This window comes from Hyaena hyaena, unplaced genomic scaffold, assembly GCF_003009895.1.
Source record: "Hyaena hyaena isolate Hyena2069 unplaced genomic scaffold, ASM300989v1 scaffold_978, whole genome shotgun sequence".
NCBI classification, from domain to species: domain Eukaryota; kingdom Metazoa; phylum Chordata; class Mammalia; order Carnivora; family Hyaenidae; genus Hyaena; species Hyaena hyaena.
The window spans coordinates 106439-127767 of record NW_024081612.1 but is presented as its reverse complement, the minus strand read 5'-3'; the positions used below and the strand labels follow the sequence as shown (position 1 = coordinate 127767).

The 21329-nt window shown below is 51.6% G+C and overlaps 2 protein-coding genes across 2 annotated transcripts in view; both read right to left on the bottom strand.

Moving 5' to 3' along the window:
* FSTL4 (follistatin like 4) overlaps positions 1 to 21329 on the bottom strand; it is a 133672-nt gene that overhangs the window by 65932 nt on the left and 46411 nt on the right. The window lies entirely within an intron of this gene.
* Positions 4692 to 5906, bottom strand: LOC120223323 (hsc70-interacting protein-like). Its single transcript, XM_039221383.1, has one exon. It carries the CDS (start codon positions 5846 to 5848, stop codon positions 4739 to 4741), a length of 1110 nt encoding a protein of 369 aa, XP_039077314.1. The 5' UTR covers positions 5849 to 5906; the 3' UTR covers positions 4692 to 4738.

The window sequence follows — 21329 nt, the reverse complement described above, 5'->3', positions numbered from 1 at the left end:
TCTCTCAAAATAAATAAATAAACATTAAAAAAAAAAGAATTGGCACTGGAAGGCCGCCTGATAGGGAATCAGAGGAAGGGAAGGCAGCTTGGGGTTCCTCACAGCTTGGGACATCTGCCTCCCTGTGGGCCAGGCCTTCTGATATCCGTGGCTTCCCCTTGTTTCCCCATGGGATGAAGTGGCACAGGTCACACGGAATCTACTGTCAACATCAGCATGGCTTGGTTAGTATGGGACACACCTTCCTGGCGTACCAACCAGGCTGCGTGTCCAGCAGTGTGAACCTAGGGCTGTTTGGTGTCCTGGTGCCTAGCACGGTGCCTGGCACACAGTAGGTGGGCTCGAGGCCAGGTCTGGATGCCAGTCGTCTCCTGGGAAACACCTGCCTCGCTCTCTAGGCCCTTCCAACCAGAGTAGTAAAACACCGTGTTTTTCCAGACACAACGTGTTGCGAACACCAGCTCTCAGCCTCCCCCCTGCGCACATTCTCTCCCTGTCCCTTGGAGCCTGGAGAGAAGAGGAGGCCACGGGGGATTAATGGGCCCACCGTAAGCAAGCTAACACCCTTCCCGAAAGCAGGCGGCCATAAAATTTCAGTCTCTGGAGAACTGGGTTTTAGTTCCTATTACAGCTTTTCCTTAATCTCAGGCGCTATTTCTCACACTGACTTGAACTCGATGAGACACTCATAAAACCATCAGCACCCTCTCAAGCAGGATTCTGGTGCTTCACAGCAATAGAAATTAAATTTCTCGAATTATTGCCAAGTTCGCATTCGTTTTCTTATGTTAGAAATGCACTAATGGAACACATTCCTACCTGGACATTTGCCATTTTTCCAATGATGCTCTTGGTGGAAAGACTCTGTCAAAAGCTCAATCAACCTGCCCACATATGAACACGCCCTCGGAGGGCAAACCCCGGCTCAGGAGCCTGCTTGGGAATCAGGACAACCTGGAGAGACCCCTGGCCCGGCGCTCAGACACACCTCTGTAGCTGCAGCTTCTGCTCACCCTGTTCTTCCTGTAAATTAACGTGCTTCTGGAAAGGTGACCTGGGAGCCGCCACAGGAGGTGCGTGACCTGTCTGGTCACACTGTGACCTAGGTCACACCATGAAGTTGGTGGGTGGAACGGAAACAAAGGCAAAGGGTGCGTGCCCCAGGTCTCCTGACCGTGTAGGGGACAGGCAACAGCTCAACGCCTCCTGGACCCGATAGCTTCACCAGGATGTACAGAGTAGGGCTGGTTTGGCTTGCCCTGCATGAAGGTGCTCAGGGTGCCCTGTTCTCCTCTGTTCCCTCCACCAGAGCCTGCCACTCAGAGCTCCTTGCACGCATCTGAAACTGCTGAAACTTTGAGGCTGGGGGGCTGGGGACAGGTTGCCTAGTTAGGGCCTTTCATTCTGATGCACACGTTTTGAGCACCGAGGCATGTCTGGACTGCACAGGTGTCTCTGGATCAGCCAGACGTGCATGCGTCCAAAATTTCCTGTTTCTTCAGGCATAATCTGATTCAATTTTTCTGTCGTTGTCATATTCCCTCCTGCTTGCTTCATTTTGGGGATGGCAATAAACTTGTTAATTACTGGCAGACCTGTGGAATAATTTACTTTTTCAACTGACTTACATTGCTTGGTGTTGTTTGCAGTTTAGTTATGAAGCTCTGCTCTTCGGTGTAAACAAACCCCTTTGTAAGGCGCAGACAGAGACCACATCTCTATTATCTCTTTTGGATCCTCAGAGTACCTAATACAATCCCTGGCACAACGAAGGGACCTGATAAGTAGTTTTAAGCAAGGGAACCATTCGGGTGGTGCTCATTCAGTAATTGTTTATTGAGCGCCTACTATGTGCCAGGATATAGTGGGAATATGCTAGCAAGCAGAACGAGCCCAGGGCCTGCTAACCTGGAGCTTGTGGCTTAGCAGGGAGGACAAGTGTTAGGTGCAGGGTGGGGAGAGGAGGCACCTGAAGCCTGTCCACAGACCCCCGTGGAGAGACCTGGGCTCCTGCAGAGCCTGACTGCCCTCTCTTGGTAGAGTCCTTCCTGTGTGCCCAGTGCTAGGTCCTGCAGGGGTGGACGCAGGAGACAGACCCATGACTCACTCCCAAGGAGCCCCTGTCTGATGTGAACTTTTCTCTCTTTTTTTTTTTTTTAAATTAATGTTTATTTATTTATGAGAGAGGGAGACAGAGCACGAGTGGGGGAGGAGCAGAGAGAGGGAGACACAGAATCCGAAGCAGGCTCCAGGTGCTGAGCTGTCAGCATAGGTGTGGGGCAGATCATGATCCAAGCTGAAGTCAGACACCTAGCTGACTGAGCCACGCAGGTGCCCCTGACCTTTTTTTTTTTTTTTTGCAGGAGGGGCCCCTGCAGGGACAGGGTTACCTGGGCATCCTCTTGAGTTCTAGGGCTCTGTTTTGCATCCTCTGGCCAATAAACCCTTCTGGCTTTGGAAAAACTAAACCACAATGTGACTGCTGTGTGTGCAGAGGAGCAGGAAGTCAGGGCTGAGCTCATTGCCCGCGGGCTGTGACATCACGGGGTTCCCTGGACTGCCATGGGGGTGGCACGTTAGCAGTGGCATCAACTGGAAGCATGGGCTCAGTGCTGGGGGAGGTAAGCCCAGGGTCTTCTAGTCAGCAGGGTGCATGGCAGCCAGCTCTCCCTCCCGGGCTGGTTTCTGTGCCTGAGGTGGTCTCAGTCAGGTTGTCTCTATCTCCCCTGTGCCCTGCCAAGTCTATGATGGAAGTGCCTCTGCTCAAGTATTTGTAAAAGCAAACTATCTTAACTGCCAATTCCTTTGGTAACTTTAGGGGAAGGAATGTATAATTATATAGTAGTTACTCAGAATTTGCAAAAATTCATACAGATGTCAAAGGTTGGATCTGGAAATTCCTGGACAAGCTCTTGGTGGAGATGAGCACACAGCTTTTACCCAACCAGCAAGAGGGTGTCACGCAATATGTTCCCAGATGCCGGTTCATTTTCCAGTTCCTAAGCACTCATTCAGATGATTTCCCAGCCTGTCTTGGAGTCAGGGTGTGGCCAGGTTCTGACCAGAGGGAAGTGAACATGCCTTACCACGCAACCCCCAAATCACTGTGATGGTTAATTGGTCACATGACTGGGCCATGGGACGCCCAGATAGTTGGCCGAACATTCTGGGCATGTCTGTGAGAATGTTTCTGGATAGAATTAGCATTTGAATCAGTTGACTGACTAAAGCAGATTGCCCTTCCTCATGTCCTTGGTCCTCATCCAACCAAATGAAGACCTGAGTAGAACAAAAAGGCTGAGTATTCTTATATTCATTTACTGTTACTAGTATTAGTATTTAGCGTTCTGAGTATTAGTGTTTTGAGTTCCTTCTCCCTGATTGCCTTCAAGATGGGACATGGGTCTCTTCCTGCCTTTGGACTTGAAATGAAACATCATCTTTTCCTGGGTCTTGAGCCTTCTGGCTTTTAGAATGGACCTTATAGCATGTCTCTCCTGGGTCTCCACCTTACTAACTACAGACGCTGGGATGTTAGTCTCCATGATCCTGTGAGCCGATTCCTTACACTACTCACTCGGTCCATGCATCCATCCATAACTCCTGTTGGTTTCTGGTTCTCTGGAGAGCTCTGACTCATGCAGTCATTACCCACGCTCTCTTCTCTTCTCTCATGGACACCATGTGGTCGTGCATTTTGTGAAAGCAAATAACACAGCCTCTTTGTTGCTGCCTGAGCCCATCAGACCTGACGAGGGTGAGAAATCGGTCTTGGCTGCATCATGCTACTAAGATTTTGAATCTCTACAGCATTGGGTGTTGATGATCTCACATACCCCTTCAGAAGACAAAGAAATGTAGGTTCTCGTGTTGCCACAGAAGAAATTGTAATGAGATGTGGAAGGGACCTTGGAGAGGTTGTCATTCAGGTCAGGAACCCTCAGCATCCTCTGACAAGAGGACATCTGACTCCTGTTCCAATCCTCTAAATCCCTTCTGTCCAGAGGCCTTATTCTCTCTTCCCACAGCTGTTTCTACTGCTTTCATTATTAGCGTCCAAGGGAGAGGGGTCTCGTGTATGCTTGGAGAGAATGTGTAAATCGATGACCCAGGGTAATATGTGCTGTGCATGGGAAGGAAAGATGCCAAGGGAGAGAAGAGCAAGGAGGCCTAACGAGATGTGAGTGGGAGCGGTGGTAGAAGTCTCTCTGAGTAGAAGCCATGGCAGTGGAGATCCTGAGAGGAGAAGAAACGAGAGAGACCAGGAACAGGAGAAGGGCATCCTAGTCAGAGAAGGAGCTCATGCAAAGGCCCAGAGGTGGAACGGGGGCTTACAGTGCTCTGGGAGCTGCAGAAAGCCAGTGTGCCTGAGGCACGGGGAACAATGTGGGGTGTGGGGGGGGTGCAACACCCCTGTAGTTAGAGAGGCACTGCGCCGGTGGGCACAACAGGCAGAGCCACTGTTTCTTTTTTTTTTTTTTTTTTTTTTTTTTNAGGTTTAAAAAGTGTTTAAAGTTTGTAATTCCTAGTAGGAAAACATCATCTGAATGAAAACCCTAATGGCAAACCACTGTAAAATGTCTCATTGCATGTGGGGCAGAGGGGTAGGGATTATCTTCACAGCACCCCAGCTTTCTCCATGAGAAGGTCAGAGGTACACTGGTTTGTATTATTGCGACATCCAATGGTGATCAAAGTTGCTTTTCCTTCAGCAAGGGCTTTATTTGTCAGAAGGGCATTATGCTTGACCTCCAAATTTGGCTGACAATTTACTGATGAGATTCATAACCTTTGGGTTGCTCTGATATTTTGACATATTTGCTGGGTTCTGGGCCACATCCTGGAAGGCCACCATAACTTCTGGATCCTGCATGGCTGCAAGAACCTCTGGGTCACTAAGGATTTCATTGAGCCCAGGCATTCCTGCCATTCCAGGCATTCCCCCTGCCATTCCAGGCATGCCTCCAGGAAAATTACCAGGCATTCCCCCAGGAAAGCCACCTGGGAAAGAGCCATACTGAGCTCCTGACTGTCGTCTGGCTTCTTCCTCCCTCTGGGCTCTCTCATGTTCTTCCCGAGCCTTCTTAACCCTTTCTATTCTTTCTTTGATCTCTCGCTCTTCACGTTTTCGCTCATACTTTCTCCGATGTTCAGCAATTTTCTGGGCCCTTGGCTGAACTTCTTTCAACATTGCACTAGCATCTTCATCATAATCCAGTTTACAAGCAAGGGCAAGATCATGCGCTGCTTCTTCCCAGTGGCCCAGAAGTCTGTGTGCTTTCCCTCGCCACTTATAAGGCTGAGCAGAATCAGGATTTATTTCAATTGCTCTATCACAGTCTCGGATGGCAGCATTTGGCTTCTGTAATTTGATGAAGACACTGGCTCTCTTGGCATACAGAATGGCCAAGCGAGGATTCAGCTTGATGGCATCTGTGAACAAGTCAATGGCTTTCTGTAGTTCTCCATCATTTAGGGCATCAATGGCAGCCACTTTTTTATCATTTGCCTGATCCATCATTTCCTCGGTTATCTCTACACTTTCATCTCCCATTTCTTGAGGGGCATCAGTATCTGGTTCAATCACACCTTCATTGTCAATTTCTAGATCACTTTCCTCACTTGATGGTTCGTCTGTCTTTATGTTTTCCTCCGCCTTCTTACTATCTGTTTTTTCTTCCTTGATATTGTCTTCTGATTTAGTTTTATGAGTAGCAGGTGGTATTTTACCCCCCCTGCTCTCCACCCACTCCCGCAGGAAGCGCATTTCCTCGGTGTGCAGAACGCTCGGATCCTGCTTGCACATTTTCACGAAGGCTCGAAGCTCGCTCACTTTGCGGGGGTCCATGGTCCAGAGAAGACGGCGGGCGCGGCTAAGGTTGCGGCCCGATTCCAGGCGCGGGTACTAGCTCCTCTTTTTTTTTTTTTTCTTAAATGTTTTTCATTTATTTCTGAGAGAAGGAGAGACAGCGTGAGCAGGGGAGGCTCAGAGAGAGAGAGGGAGACACAGAATCCGAAGCAGACTCCAGGCTCTGAGCTACCTGTCAGCACAGAGCCCGATGCGGGGCTCGAACCCACGAATCATGTGATCATGACCTGAGCCTAAGTCGGCCGCCCAACCGTCTGAGCCACCCAGGCACCCCATAGAGCCACTGTTTCTTAATGGGAGACTTGATGATTTTAATTTAAGGCGATGGAAGGCAATTGGAGGATCTTAAGTCAGGGAGGGATGTGATCTGATTTGCATGCTAGAAGGATTACTCCAGGCCATTGTGTGAATAATGGGCCTCTGTGGGGGAGGAGAGGTATCCATTTAGGAGACACCATTTAGGAGGCTGGGGCAGTAGTTCAGGGACAGGCAGGCAGTGAGGTGGGGAAGGAGAGTGGAGGCAGGGACGGGGCTTGGAAATAGTCCCTGTGAAAGTGGTGTCAGGAGTGACCCCCTTCTGTGCTCCGGGCTTGACCTCTTGCATAATACGGTGATATTTCCTGAGGTGGGGCAGGCTGCGAGCCTTGATGTGCCGTTTCTGTCTTGAGTGATAACCCTCGAACCCTTCCTTAGGCATTAGATCTGAATTGGAGATTATGATCATATTCATGGACCCTTCAGTGAATAAGACTTGAAGGGCATGTCTAAACGACTACACTCTGGTTACTAAAAAGCCTCAGGAAGAGGGACTGACATGGGTCTCCACTGTCTAGGCTGCTCTCCGTACATCCCTGGGGGCCTAGGAGTGTCCCGCAGGTTGTCCATGCAGCGGAAGCCAGACGGAGTGGGTGGGGTATCCCTGATGGCTGCCTTACCCCACCTCCACCCTGCAGCACAGCCCATGGCCATTGAGCATAAACCCAGCTGCATACGTGCAACGCAGAGAAGCCATCGGGTCTTGTGAGCGCATAAATAAGTATAGCGCGTTTTCTGTTTAATTATCCAGTCTCCTGAGAACGCTAAGTCATGGCTGCGATTTGTAAACAGGCATCAGCGAGCCATTTTGGAGAACAGCTTACATCAGTATATTTGTTTTGTTTCATTTCCAATCTTCCTGAGTGTGCCGCAGCTCTGATGAATTCCTGATCAGGGATCCCTGAGCCTGGCCAGGGCTCTGACGTTCCTGGCACCCAAGGAGCCCCTGACAGCTTCTGTCTTTAAAGGAAACATGGCTAAGGGCGCCTGGGTGGCTCAGTCGGTTAAATGTCCGACTTTGGCTTGGGTCATGATCTTGCAGTTCATGAGTTCTAGCCCTGTGTCGGGCTCTGTGCTGACAGCTCAGAGCCTGGAGACTGCTTCAGATTCTGTGTCTCCCTCTCTCTCTGTCCCTCCCTCACCTGTGTGTACTCTCTCTTAAATATAAACAAAAACATTAAAAAATTTTTTTAAAGGAAACATGGCTCACAGCCTCTGTTCCTGACCAGCAGGGCTCCTAAGGACCTTGGCTCACCACTTCCTGGACGAGGGTGAGCTATATTCAGGCTCTGTCCTCCCCCTGGGGCACCCCTGTGTTCTAGTTTTAAGGTCCATCTGAGAAGCAGCAGCCATAGCTTTGGTCACTGAGTATTAATATGACAGAGGGCTCAGCAGACTCCATGTGCTAGAAGGAAAGGTCAGTGAGGGGCCCCTGGTTTGGGCCTTGGCAGAGGGTTGGAATCTGCCCCTCACTGGCTGGTGATGCTACGGGCACAGGCAGGGAAAAGGAAGCAGAGAGAGAGGAGGCCTCTGGGGGCGGCGATAAGAGGGGAGGCTGAAGGTCAGGAGCCAGGGTGGCAGGGCCTAATGGTGATGGTGGGGACTTTGGGTTTTATTGCATGAGAAGCCCTTGGAGCATTAAAAAAAATTTTTTTTTAATGTTTTATTTTTGAGTGACAGGGAGAGGCAGAGCAGGAGTGGGGCAGGGGCAGAGAGAGAGGGAGACACAGAATCCGAAGCAGGCTCCAGGCTCCAAGCTGTCAGCACAGAGACTGATGTGGGGCTTGAACACGTGAACCATGAGATTGTGACCTGAGCCGAAGTCAGACACTTAACTGACTGAGCCACCCACATACCCTGCCCTTGGAGCATTTTAAGCAGGAGACTAAACTGGTCTGATTTATGCTTTTTAAAAAAGTTTATTTATTTATTTAGAGAATGATGCGGGGAGGCGCAGAGAGAGAGAGAGAGGGAGAAAGAGGACCTGAAGTAAGCTCTGTGCCCTCAGCACCGAGCCTGATACGAGGTTCGAACTCACCAACTGTGAGATCATGACCTGAGCTTAAATCAGCCGCTCAACCAACCGAGTCACGCAGGTGCCCGATTTATGCTTTTAAAGACAACCTGTGCATCAGCTGTGACATCTTCATCTACGTTAACCCTGACTGGAAACTGGGCTGACTGAAAAGGAAAAGCTGTCATCTCCCTAAAGGGAAGGCCTGGGTAGGTTCATTCGTGTGTCCAGGACATCACCAGGCCCTCGCGCTCTCTTCCTTCTGCCCCGCGGCCCACAGTGTGCGGCCATCCTGGACAGTCCTGGGCATCGCAGGCAGGCACTACATCGTATGGTGGGAGGAGGGCTTCTTCCTGGTGTGTGAGCTGAGAGGACAAGGAAGCCGCCCTGCTGACCTCCCCTCAGGTTTCATTAGCCAGAATGGAGTCTCGTGCCCACCCCTAGAGCAAGTACTGGCAAGAACTGCCGTGACTGGCTGGGGGAGGCGTGGCACTGGGGGAGAAAGTGGGCCAGCTGGGGCTCAGGAACGGGTAGAGGGGGGATAGAACAGGCAGCAGAGAAAGCAGGGAGATCTCTTAGGAGCCTGTGGCTCGGGGGTTGGTGGCTTGGGCCACAGAAGTAGCCGCAGAGGGGCTGAGAGACAGAAAGGATTTGAGACACATATTGGGGGCAGGGCCAACAGATCTGCTGACTGGATGGAGGGATTGAGGGAAATGGACAGATCAGGATGAATACTGGGGTTTTGGCCTGAAAAACCGGGTGGCTATTGGTTCCATTTACCGAAAGGCAGAGGGAGAAAGAACAGACCTTTTAGGTAAAACCCGGGTTCTGTTTTATGGCAGTTGGTGGATGGAGGGTTAGGCAGTTGGCTGTATGAGTCTGGGCCTCAGAAGAGCAGTCCAGCCCCGGGATAAGATGTTGGAATCCATCAATGTCGAAATGATATTTAGAACCATGGGACCAAGTGAGATCCCTGGGGACTGTGCAAAGAGAGGCAAGGGGCCTGAGAAGTGAGGCCTGGGACCCTCCAAGGTTTGATGGAGCAGGATGCGCAGAAGCCGCACAGAGCTGAGCGGGAGCGTGTGCGTTCCCTGTGCCCAGTGCTGCAGGAGCTCTGGGCTGACCGGGACTCAGGCTTGATCATGGGCTGCGGTAATAGGGAGGACCTCTGGGACCTGGACATTTGGAATCTTTAACATTTCCCGAGAGCAGTGGGGAATGCAGTCATCACTGGAATGGACTGGGAGAGAACAGGAGGTAGACAGGAGTTCTTTACCAGAGTCCTGTCATGAATGGGAGCAGAGAAAAGGGAAGATTTTTTTTTTTCAGGTGTTGTGTTTGCAAGCCCAGGGGAACGCACAAATGGAGAGGGAGAAATTCATGATGCGGAAGAGAGGAGGGGCGCATTTAGAAGAAAATCCTCTGAGTGAGCGAGAGCAGGGAGCCTCCAGAGGGTTCAGTGGAGGCCTGGCTTCTGACAACGCAGAGACTTTGTGCTTCTGAGCAGAAGGTGGCTGCAGATGGAGACGAGAGGAAGCACTCTTCGTGGCAGAAGGACGAGAGAAAGCCCATTTGGCACAGGTTATCAGTTCTCAACCTAAGGCGATTTTGTAAACCCTGCCCCAGGACATTTGTAATGTCTGGAGATGGTTTTGGGTGTCAGGACTGGGGGAGGTGGTGTTTTCTGGAGGGCGTCTAGAGGTCACAAGCTAGGGATGATAATGATACTAAATAAACATCCTACAATGCACAGAATAGTCCCCAGGATAAAGAATTATCTGGCCCCACATGTCAAAAGTGGCATCACCGAGTGGTGTCATCAGCAATAACGAAGGGATTTGTACAGCTCTCAAATACTTTATCTGCTGACAATGCATGCCCTCCCACTGGCCTCTCCCAGGCAGGGCCTGAAGGCGCGTGAGGATACAGCCCTGTCTGAATCGCATCTGAGTGGTTACACCATGGGGTTAGAGGAAGCCCTTCATCCTCACCAGGGCCTCAGCCATCATTGCTCTCCTTCCAACTTCAGCTTCGGTGGACGCGCCCGCCGCTCCCGTTGGTGGTGGTGGTGGGGTCTTTATGCAGGCAGGTGACAGGGGAGGGGCAAACCTCAAAAGTTAAGATCATCGTACCTGTGATACAGAAACCAACTCATTTGCCTTTGCTGGAACTTTCCTTGTGTCAGGCAAGATGCATGGCACCAAAATATCTGGATGTGAGAAATCTCTCTTCCTTGCATAGGATATTTATCTCTCTCTTTGTCTTGGGGTAGGTTCTTTAAATTATCTTTCAGAGAGAAACCTATAATATATGCTTTGTCCAAGGACAGATCTTGGTAAGAAAAATGCCTCGGGCTTCCCCTCCAAAGTCCCCCCGCCATCTGTCAGTTTGGAAATCTCCACATCTTGACCCACAGCAAATTGCTTCTCGCTGCGCCCGACATCGTGCCAGGCACATGCGGAGGCTGCAGGCTTGCTGAGTGAATGGTCCATTTTAGGGATGAATGAGCCAAAATCTCATCCACTGCTCTTCATCTTTATAGTTGCAGCCACACTGCCCCTGTGCCTGCTCTGAATGCCCCGCTTTCTCCTTGTCTCCTTTAAGACTGCTTGCAGGTAGGACCTCATTATTGGTGGAAGCAGGAGCCTCTTCTCGTGGAATGTCTCCCCGTACAGACCTCCTTCCCTCCCACCTGCCTGGCATTTAAGCCCCCCCAGCACCTGACTTCCAGCCTTCTCTTCCAGAGTTCACACTTAGCTGGAGCCAAGAGGAACTCTTTGCCATTCTCTACCAGTGTCCTGGCTTTCCCATGCCCCCTGGCCATGTTGGCACCACCTCACGGGGGTGGGGGGATCTCAGCCTTATGCCTCATGGCATCTCTGCTCAAACTGGAGGAAAGGCCCTGTGAAAAATTCTAGGCTTTAGTTACATCTCTGGCGTCTGAGGGTGAAAGGGGTGTGGCCGCTGCCCTGGACCCAGAGGAGGTCCTTGTCTGAGAGCCTCAGAGGCAGAGTTGCCTCAGCATGTAAACCCTTGACAATGGAGAGTTTCCAACAAGGAATCACAAGGAGAGCAAAGAATCTAAAGGTTTAACATATTATCTTCTGCACTTGAGAAAAGCATCTCTGGCTGGGTTGAAATCAGAGGACTGGCCACAGTCCCCATGCAGGGGAGCCATCCCTGGCAGCAGGTGCTTGGCAGGCAAGCCAACCAGCATTTCTGCAGGGCGGGCAGTCCTGGGTCTCAGGCCCCTGGCGGAGCCATCCTCGTGTAGAGGACAGAGAAACTGAGGCCCAGGACCAACACCCTGCAGTTCAGCACAGTGCTTTTTACTTCCTGGCACCCCGTTTCAGTGCACTGCGGTTGGAGAGAGAGGGGAGCAATCATAAATTCGAGAAGAAAATCTAGATCTCATCTTCTAGTAGCTAACAAGTCAGAGAAAGGTAATTTCAGAGTGAAACGTGGGGCACAAGGGTGGCTCAGTTGGTTAAGCATCTGACATCGGCTCAGGTCATGAAGGCACTCATAGTTCGTGGGTTCGAGCCCTGCTTCAGGCTCTGGGCTGACAGCTCAGAGCCTGCAGCCTGCTTCGGATCCTCTGTGTCCTCTCTCTGCCCCTTCCCCACTTGTGCTCTCTCTCTCTCTCTCAAAAGTAAATAAACACTAAGAGTTAAACATGGCATCCCTGCACCCTTCTACAGAGCCCTTCAGCCAGGCTGGGGGAGGTGGGCAAGCGAAGCCCCTGGGACTCAGCACTGGCACCAGTATTCCTAGCAACGGTAGGGACCCCTTGATCTCCATCTCATGTGTGTTCCGACTGTGGCTGGACCTGCGGCAATGGTCCCCGTGTCCCCGGCTCAGGGTGGGGGACAGGTACAGCAGAAGCCAGTACCCTGACACAGGGCTCCCCTGTCAGGAGGCCTGCAAGCCCAGCAGGGAGACATGTCAGGCTGCCCTGGGGACGCAGCCCATGTCAGGAACCTGCAGCCAAAGCTGTGCAAGGCCGGGCATGGTTTCTTGTTTGTGCATTGTGAAAACAGGCTCAGGTTCAGGTTCAAAGGTGGGAAGTCTTTGAGATAAAATGATCATCTGGGTCCCAGGGAGTTGAGGCTGTGTCTCTTATGCCAAACACATAACCAAGCCACGCAGATACCCCAGGACTGGCACTGCCCCATGGCCACTTCTCCATTTCCAGACATCCCAGTTTCATCCTCCCTCCCCCCAGTGTCTTGCTTTATGCTGAAACCGGTTATCTGAAGCACCCCTGTGAGGCAGTCCTTCCTGCCCACTGTAATCCCGCCTGGAGCAAGATGACCCTGCACAGCCTCACTTCTCACCTCCCCTTCAGCCCAGCAGGAAGGGGAGGGTTTGGAGAAACCAGTTCGCGCTGAGGAGTAGACAACAGGTGCTGGTCCCCGCTGTTCCTGGTCGCACCCCACCTGTCTGCACCAGGGTCCTCATCGTCAGGGGGCTCGGGAAGGTGGAGGTGGGGATGTGACCCTGATACCAGGAGGCCTCCCCCTGCCCTCAGGTCCACAGACACTGCACATCATGGTTTCCCTGCAGACCATGGGGACAGCACGCAGTCCCTGAGAAGCACTGGGAGTCATTGGTGGCCATGGGCTCCTTCTGTCAAGCCCACAGTGCTTCCAGAGAGTGGACTTCCTGTCTCGGACCCCAGCCAAGTGCCCCCTAGCTACACCGATACGGTGTGGCTGGAAAGCAAACACAAATATGGAATCGATCCACCTCTTCTTACAGTGGCTCATACTAGCCCACAGCCTCTGTGCCTATGAGCCGGGCCCGTGCAGCCCTGGCAGCGGCCTGACCCCAGGTTTTCCCAGCTGGGGCTAGCCTCAGTTCCTGTGGCCCTGGTACAATGATCACTACGGGACCTCCAGCCTCTACGGCCTGGCCCACCCTTCACCTCACCTTCCCCAGCCAGTCCCCCCTCCTGGGCCCAACCTTCACTGTCCTTTCTCATTCCTTCAGCCTCTTGTCCCCAAGCTCTGGTCACCTCCTTTTTCTCAAGCCTTTCAGCTCAACTGCTCCTCTACTCCCCTAGCCACAAGCCAGAGCCACTCCAGAAGCCTGCTCCAGGCTCATGTTGTGGGCACCCACCCTGACACTAGGCGACAGCCTGGAGCCTCCAAGGGAGCTGAGGCAGAGGCCCTTGCCCTTCCACCTGCCATGCCTGCCTGATGCTTCCCAGGCTGCCCATGCGGCCACACCCTCCTCTTGCAGCTCTCGCTGGAAACCAAGCATGATCAGCGAGCCCTGTGCCACGTTCTCTGGAGACCAGGTGAACAGGCCCCCAAGCGAGTCAATGTCACCTGAGAAAGAGGCACTAATTGGGGTGTGGCGGCGTAGGGGTGAGAGTAGGCAGGTCGAGAGCGGTGGAAAGTCCGTCTGCCTGTTGCACCTGCTCCTCAGCATCCCACACAGACCCTCCGTCAATCCCAACAAACATCAGGTGTGTCAAGAGACAATGAGCTTGCTGGCTGAAGTGGGACAAAGAGGCGGCCTAGATGCAGAGGGACAGGAGAAGGCCATAGATCATGGCTGCCCTTGTTTTCCAAACCCCCGTGTATGGGCACCATGGGAGGGAATCCATCCTCAGCTACGCGCCTTGTAGGATGGGTGCCTGATCCCGTGGCTCAGAGACGTGAAGGGAATGGCTCAGGGCTGCAGAGCAGCTGAGCTCTAGTTTATCCATGCAGGACCATGCTGCCCCCAATGGTGAGGTGGAGACACACCAAGGAATCTCATTTTGCTGTAGTAGCTCCCTCCCCCTTAGGATTATCCCTGCATTGGGGGATTGTTAAATGACTCCAGCCAAAACTTACTCTCGCCAGAGGCTGCCAGCAGCCCTTCCAATCCTGGTCATGCAGCCTACGCACCCCCAGGTCCCCAATGAGGCATGTGAACTCTTGTTAAGGGACCTGGCCGATGCTGGATGGAACTGTCTGGGTATGTGGCCAGGGGTGGGGGGCTTCTGTGTGCAAACATGGATTTCACAGAGCACAGCACATGCAGTCAATGCGGCTGCTGTACGTGGTTTCCAGGGCGCTGAGTGTGGGGGCCGGAAATGAGTTTCCTCTGTCAAGGGAGTTCTGCAGAGAGGCTGGGAGTTGTGGGCTGAGCGGCTTTGGGGTTTCCTGAAATAATCTGGGTCTAACAGGCTCCCACACGTGAGGGGCACCAGCCAGTGAAACGTGCCCGTTAAATGTGTGTGGTTCAGGAGGAGGCCTGGCCCTCTCCTGGCCAGGGGCATCTGAGGCAGCTGCCTGGTGGGCCATGGGCCTGGCTGGCTCAGACAGGGTCCCCTTAGCAGCCTGGCCTCAGCCCGTCCCCCATAGCTCCCCTCCACACTGGCTTCCCTCACAGAGAAGGCTGTGAACTGGCAATGGTGTCGGCAGACCCTGGGAAATTCAGTGTGGCCAGGGCTTCAGGACTCTGTCCTGTGAGAAGGGGGCGGGGCCACTACCTGCTTCTGTCTTGCCCCTCACTGACCAAGAAGTAGGGGGTCCCTGGTGATGGAAAGCAAAGGACACCATCTGTTCCTGCCCTCTGCTTGCCTGGCAGGCAGGGGACGCATGTGTCCTGAGAGGTGGGCATGTCCCCTTCTGGAGCAGGCCCAGGACCCTCCCATGGTCACCCTGCAGCATCTGAAGCAGTGGTGGGGGGGGTGGTCATTGGCCCAGAGTAATGGCCAGAGGAAGGCCATGACCTTGTTAACCCTGTAGGAATGAGAAAGGGGTGGGTTTGTCACCTCCCCCAGTGCCCTTGGAGAGCACGGAGGTTGCTGAAAGTCCCAAATGGTCTGATGAAGGGTCTGATCTGCCGGCTGGGTGGGGTGGCTTCCTGTCCTTGCATTGGCTTTCACCCTGGGGTCTCTGTGACCCCATTGCAGGACCACTCTCCTTAGAGGATGGACAGCAATGGCAGGAAACCCTGTGATTCTAGTTCAACAGGTCCCACTGTAGGGGGGGTGGGCAGGAAGGGAGTGGAAGGCAAGGGGGCAGGTGCGGAGGGGAACAGACTTAGGTACCCCAGAGCTTAACAGGGTGGTGGACAGGGCCTCTCCCAGGCCAGGCTCCACAGCGCCACAGGCCAGGCACAAAGGCTGCATCACAGAGCATTTCCACAGCCACAGCCACATCAGCCCCATGAGAAGGCTGGGAGGGAGTACATGCCTATGGCACAGGGGAGGTGGCTAAGGCCAAAAGAGGTGAGTTGCTACTTGGAAAAGGTTTTTACAGAGGATCCTCTCCCTGACAAGGGAGGCGGCAGGGCCACAGTGAGGTCCTGCCAACCGACTTCTGAGTCCATCAACTATGAAGTGAGCCTCAGAAAGCAAAGCCTACATAGTTATCCGGCATTAATGCTCAGGATGCTGCTAGATCACTCCTGGCTGGTGGTGGCATGGTTTGCTTGGGGCAGGGGAGGGGGTCCAGAGAACAGAATGGAAACTTCCAGGAAGGAGGTCACTGGACATAGGAGGTGTCTTCCCAAACCTGCAAGTTTCACTGGCGGAGGGCTGGGGCTGCTTCTGGCAAGCACGTGTCAGTGCGACTCCTGAGGAGGGCAGCCCACACCCCCTGCTTCTGCCAATGTGCACCTCAATCCCCGTGAGCCCCAGACGGAGCTCTGAACAGTGTCAGCGATGACGGGTATTTGCTTTTCTAGATTAGGTCCCAGCCTCTTGAAGCTTTGCCTGTATTTCTGAAAGCTCTCTTTGTTTGCTGACTGTTGTAAACCACCCAACAGAATGCTCAAATTCAATCAAAACATGCTCTCACCCTCCAGAAAGCCCCTGCGTGCCTCCAGTGTGTGTGTGTGTCTCATGGGCTCTCCTTAGGTTGTAAAGGTCACGGGCGCACCGCCCTGACTCACTGGCCGGCCCACCCGGCCTCTCCGCAGCCACCCGCTGCTGAGCAAAGGGACGGGCTGCACTGAGAGGCCAGGCGCTCCCGGCGTGAAACGAGGCTGGCTGGGCCCTGTGAGGTCTTCGCCTCCACTAACCAGACCAGCAGAGATGTCAGGCCCAACGAGGTGTGTGTGTGTGTGTGTGTGTGTGTGTGTGTGTGCGTGTGCGCACATGTGATGGTCTTGCTGTTATTGTCAGGTTGCTGATAGCTTTTCTGTTAGTCTGAAAATTATTTCCTTTCTAATGAAGGCCTTTTTATGAGGTTTTGGTAACAGTAAAAGCTACTAGTCCTTACCTGGCCAAATGAAAAAACGGCAACCCTAAAGTAGGTCTCTGGGTTATTTTTTAAATTAAAAAGTTAAAAAAATTTAATTAAGGAACTGTGAATTTAAATTTTAAATGGCGAAATCCAGACTGCAGGTGTTGGTGTGACATTGGGACACCAGCATTCACCTCTTGGTCAGCTTACTGTGTCCCCAGTGGCAGGGACCGCTGGAGGTTCAACTTGTGCAGCAAATCGCAGTGGTTGTCTCGAGAAGGCATCGGGACCACACCCAGGCCCAGCACAAGAGAACAGGGTCCCCGATGGGCTGTGTCTGCCAGCGATGGGGGGGAAGGGCTTGCTTTCACTAGGACCGACTCTCTAGTTGAAAGTGAACAAGTTTGCATTAAAAAAAAAAAAAAAGTGAAAATCAGTTTAGTGGACTCAAATCAAATCTTAGCCAGTATGCAGCAGTTTCTGACAAATCCAGTTGGACTTAAGTTTTTTAAAGGGGGTTTCGCTTTGGGAGCGGATGCCAGAGACACTGGTGGTGATAATCAGGTGATCAGAACAGAAGGGTATTTCGGGAAAAATCCACTCAGTGGGTCTTGGGATGTGCACGGTTCACCAAGAGTGGAGGCTGGATTCACTGTCCCTGGGAGTCGCATTTGCTGTGTCCTGAGCTCTGAGCTGGGAGGCCAGCAGGCTACAGGGCAGAAAACTGGGCTTGGAACACAGAGCTGGTCAAAGCTGTGCCTTCCCTATGCCATATGAGGGTTTACAGTCAGCTAGATGCCCTGGGCCAAGCCTTCCCTAGAGGCCAGGCCTTTGCCCTGCTGGACCTCATAATACCATGTGCCTCTGAGCTGACTGTGGGGTCTGGAGAATTCTAGAGAGCACGGTGCTATGTCCTTTCCCATCTTGCTGGGCTGCTGGCTGCACTGGGGGAGTGCAGCTTGGATGCTTATAAACAGTGGTTTACAAGCACTAGTGAACACTGTGCTTATAAAGCTGAGGGAGAAAGGAGGTTGCCTTTGATGCCTTCAGTCACTCACTAGCGACTTCGGGGTGGAAATCTCACCGCCCACACACCTGGTCTTCTCTCTTTCCTTCCCTCTCCAAGTCTTTAAATCAGGTCAACCTTCCTTGGTGGTGCCCAACTCACCAGAGCGTGCGTACCTCACATGGCCTTTGCTGCGGGGTTCTACTTCATTATCTCCATGATTCAACATGGATGTGGGGAGGAAGAGTGTGGACACTCTCTGAGTGATTTAACAGGATGCTTTAATGATGTATTGAAAATGAACACTGACCCCAGGTAAGAGGTGCTAAACGGATACTTTAAAAGCACACCATCCATTTCACTCTGATGGACTCTCCTCCTTAAATCACCTTGTTGTCATTTTTATGACGCAGATCTAGCTGTTGAGGCTACAGGACTGTGAAATGTCATATAAAAAGCCAATAAGAAAAAAATAAAATTAAGTTGCGGGGAACGTGCATTAGCATTTCAAAAATGTTCTGTTGCATTATGCTATTCTTCTCTCTCTGTCAAGGGGCACCGGGATCCCGTGCTCCCCGTAAAGAGACTGTGCTGCAGAATGTATTAGCGCTCCCTTCCTGAAACTGCGTGGCAGCTGAAGGGCATAGTTACGATAATGGTAAAATACATTCTGGACTAAATTTGATAGGACACTCAGGCCGTCTGCCTCCTCTGATGACAAAGTCTTGATTGCTTCTCTCCTTGTTGGCTCAGGCCTATGGCTTTCAAGAGTTTTGACAAATTAATTTTTTCAGCATTTCTGCCCTGGAGAAATGTAAGGAATGATATTGGTTGAGGTGAGGGTGTGACTCTTGCACTTGAGGTGACGATGGTGGGGGGAGCTTGGCATTCTGTGAGGCACAGGACACCAGCACCCCAAATTCTCCTGCCTGGCAGCCTGTAAAATATGCCAAATTACCCAACACCTAGATCCCTTGAATGGCTGGATCTAGGATTGAGTACGTGTGGCCCACTGTGTCACTTTGGAAAGTACAAGTTGAATAATGCACAATGGACCTGGGTCTTCAGGGAGCCTCTGGAGAAATTCAAACCCTTAGTGCTCTGAGTGGGGGGTCTTAAATTCTAACGTGGAGTCCCGGCGGCTCTGCTTCATTAACTGGCTTTCAGACCTGAGCTGGGCCAGATGGAGGAATGCTGGCCACCGAGGTAGGGAGCTGTGCCAGTATTCGCCTTGAAGAGCCCCCAGTCTCCCGGGTCATTATGGGAACACGATTCCTGTCTATGGCTTGGAATTTGCCAAATTGGGGAAGATAAATCCAGAGCCCTTAATAGTCGATTACACTAAACCATTGAAACAATTGCAGTGCTTTGTCTGGAACTTTTCAGAAAGCTGACTTGTTCTTTAGAAGTCATCCGCTTAATGGAATTCCACTGTATTATTTTCCAATGTGACGTGCTGCAAAACAGGTTTGGTCAGCATTTTGGTTTGGGGAATATATTTTCATTTGAGAAGATGCTTCTGCTGGGCCTCTTGCAACATTGTGTTAGGAAGCAGTGAGCTCTGAGCCCTGCTGAGGGAAGGAGCCTGGGGGAGGCCTCCATGGCATTGCAGGGTGTGGGCCAGCAGAGTGGTGTGGGTTTTTTCTTTCTTTCTTCTTCTTCTTCTTCTTTTTTTTTTTTAAATATATTCAGCATCAAGTCCAGCCCATGAGAACCTGCTCTGAATCGAATTTTCCCCTTAATGAGATGCCATTAAATGCCATGTCCTTTCTGTTCTCTGAAGAAGAGACCCTGAGAGTTTGCATTTAGAGAGCGAAACAAAACTTTTCACTGTTTTCATGTTTCCTAATAACAGCCCGAGTCATAACCTGAATTTTTATGCAACTAATTATGAGTGTGACTCGGGCATGAAAGATTTATATGATCAGGAAAGAAATTACCTGCGTTATCTCTGGGCAGGTGGGGGATGAGCCAAGGAGGTAAGTTAATCAGTTTTCTAGGTCATGCTGAAGGCGCCTGCACCGTGCTGGCTGGCCGGTCTGTCCTGTCACCAAGCTGAGCGAGGTAAGGACTGGGAGACATCCTTGTGGGACACTCCCAGAGCTGCCAGGCCCCCCTCCAGCCCGGGAACAGCCAGCTTTGGTCATGGGGCTTCCAGAATCAGCACTTTCTCCCAACTTGACATTTCTGTATGAATATTCCTGAGACCAATGTGCCCAACTGACATAACCGTTCTGGGGAAACAAAATCAAAGCCAGAGAGGTGACTGGGTTAACGGGAAATGAGAGCCACGTCTAAGAGGGAAAGGGTCAGGCTAGTTGATCCCTATGACTGGAATGGACGCTGGCATTCTAGCCCTTGTTTGCCCCTTAAAGTTTCATTTCAGTTACAGAGACTGAAAATTAATTACAGGTCCATACTTTGAAGCATGCGACCGAAGGAATGAGTGTTTGCCAAGAAGCAATAGCTCTTACGGCCATCACACTCGCTAAATTACCCGCGTGTTGTTTATCTGTGAAAGGAGCGGCCGGCCCAGCGTGGCGGTAAGGAGTGCATGATGGAGAGCCAGCGCGGGGCGAGCGGGAAGTCATGCCTGTTTAAGGCTGTAATGCGCATTTAGTTACATGGCCGTGTGCTGGGGCCTGCAACTGATTGATATACACAGGCTTGTTCATTTACTCAGCATTACATTTAATCATTCAATTTTCGCGAGAGTTTTCAGATCTTTTAATCATCCTAATATTCTTCTTATTGCAACATATTACTAAGCTGTTAGTTCAATTCAATTAAAAAGTGTCATCTCTGAAAGTAATTTATTCCATGTGCGTCGTTAAGCGGATACCCCAGATATGTCTGCGTTTTAAAGGAATAATAACTCTTCCGATTTATTAGTCTGCAAACCACTGGGCTGCGTTAGCACTGAAGACGAGACCGCGAGTGGTGAATATGTGTGGGCGCTGGTGTGGCGGCACATCACTGACTGTTGCTCCAGATCTTGTCTGAGGCTCAGAAGAGAATATGAAAATGTGGGCCATCTGTTAGTAGTCAGGGGGCCCCAGAAAACCCAGTCTGACTTTCTGATCCTGATAATATTTGTAATAGCATGGCCTCAGAGTTCCCCCTTTGGGGGTCCCTCAGTGGGAGTTTCTATCTCCACCGCCTCTTACTTCAAGCAGGTGCTAGAGGCGTCTGCGGGTCCAGGTTCGGGGAAGTACCTGCTGCGGATCTGCTAGGGGAGAGTTGGGCCTCTTCTCCCCTTGTCAGGATGCTGACCCTTCCCGGTTGACTTTTGAATTACTTCTCTGTTCTCTCTGGAGCAGCGCCATCCAGGAGAAACGTAAGGCAAGGCAATGCAGTGCGATACAGTGTAATACTAGTCACCTACCTGACTTAAATTTCCTAATAGTCACAGAAAGTAAAAAGAAACAGGTGATACTGATCCTAATAATATACTTGAACTCAATAGATCCAAAATATCATTTCAACATGTAATCGACATAAAAGTTAGTCAATGAGATATTTTACCTTCTTTTTTTCCCCTTCTATATAAGGCGTCCAAATCTAGTGTGCACATCTCACTCCAGAGTAGCCTCATTTCAGGGGCTCCATAAGCCACATACAGCTACTGGCTACTACTGCCTTGGATGGGGCAGCTCCAGAACCCTGAAGCCTGGGCCTTGTGCAACCAGGGTGTGGCTTGTCTGCCCCTGTGGCTCCCCTGAACTGAGGACAGAACTGCCTGGGGTCAGGATTAGCTGGGGGTCTCTGTCTGTAGAAGTTGGTGATGCTCTCACAGGGGACAGATGCTCTCACAGGGAACAGTGGTCATGGATGACCTCTGAGGCTCATTTTACCATGAGGTTACAGGAACCCAGCAGGGCCAGGAAGGGGTGACTGGTGGGAAGAAACAGCTGCGAAGATGCTCTTGACCACATG

Bases quoted from the DNA above. Each gene is read 5' to 3' on its own strand.
- LOC120223323 (XM_039221383.1), bottom strand. From the start codon at position 5,848: ATGGACCCCCGCAAAGTGAGCGAGCTTCGAGCCTTCGTGAAAATGTGC.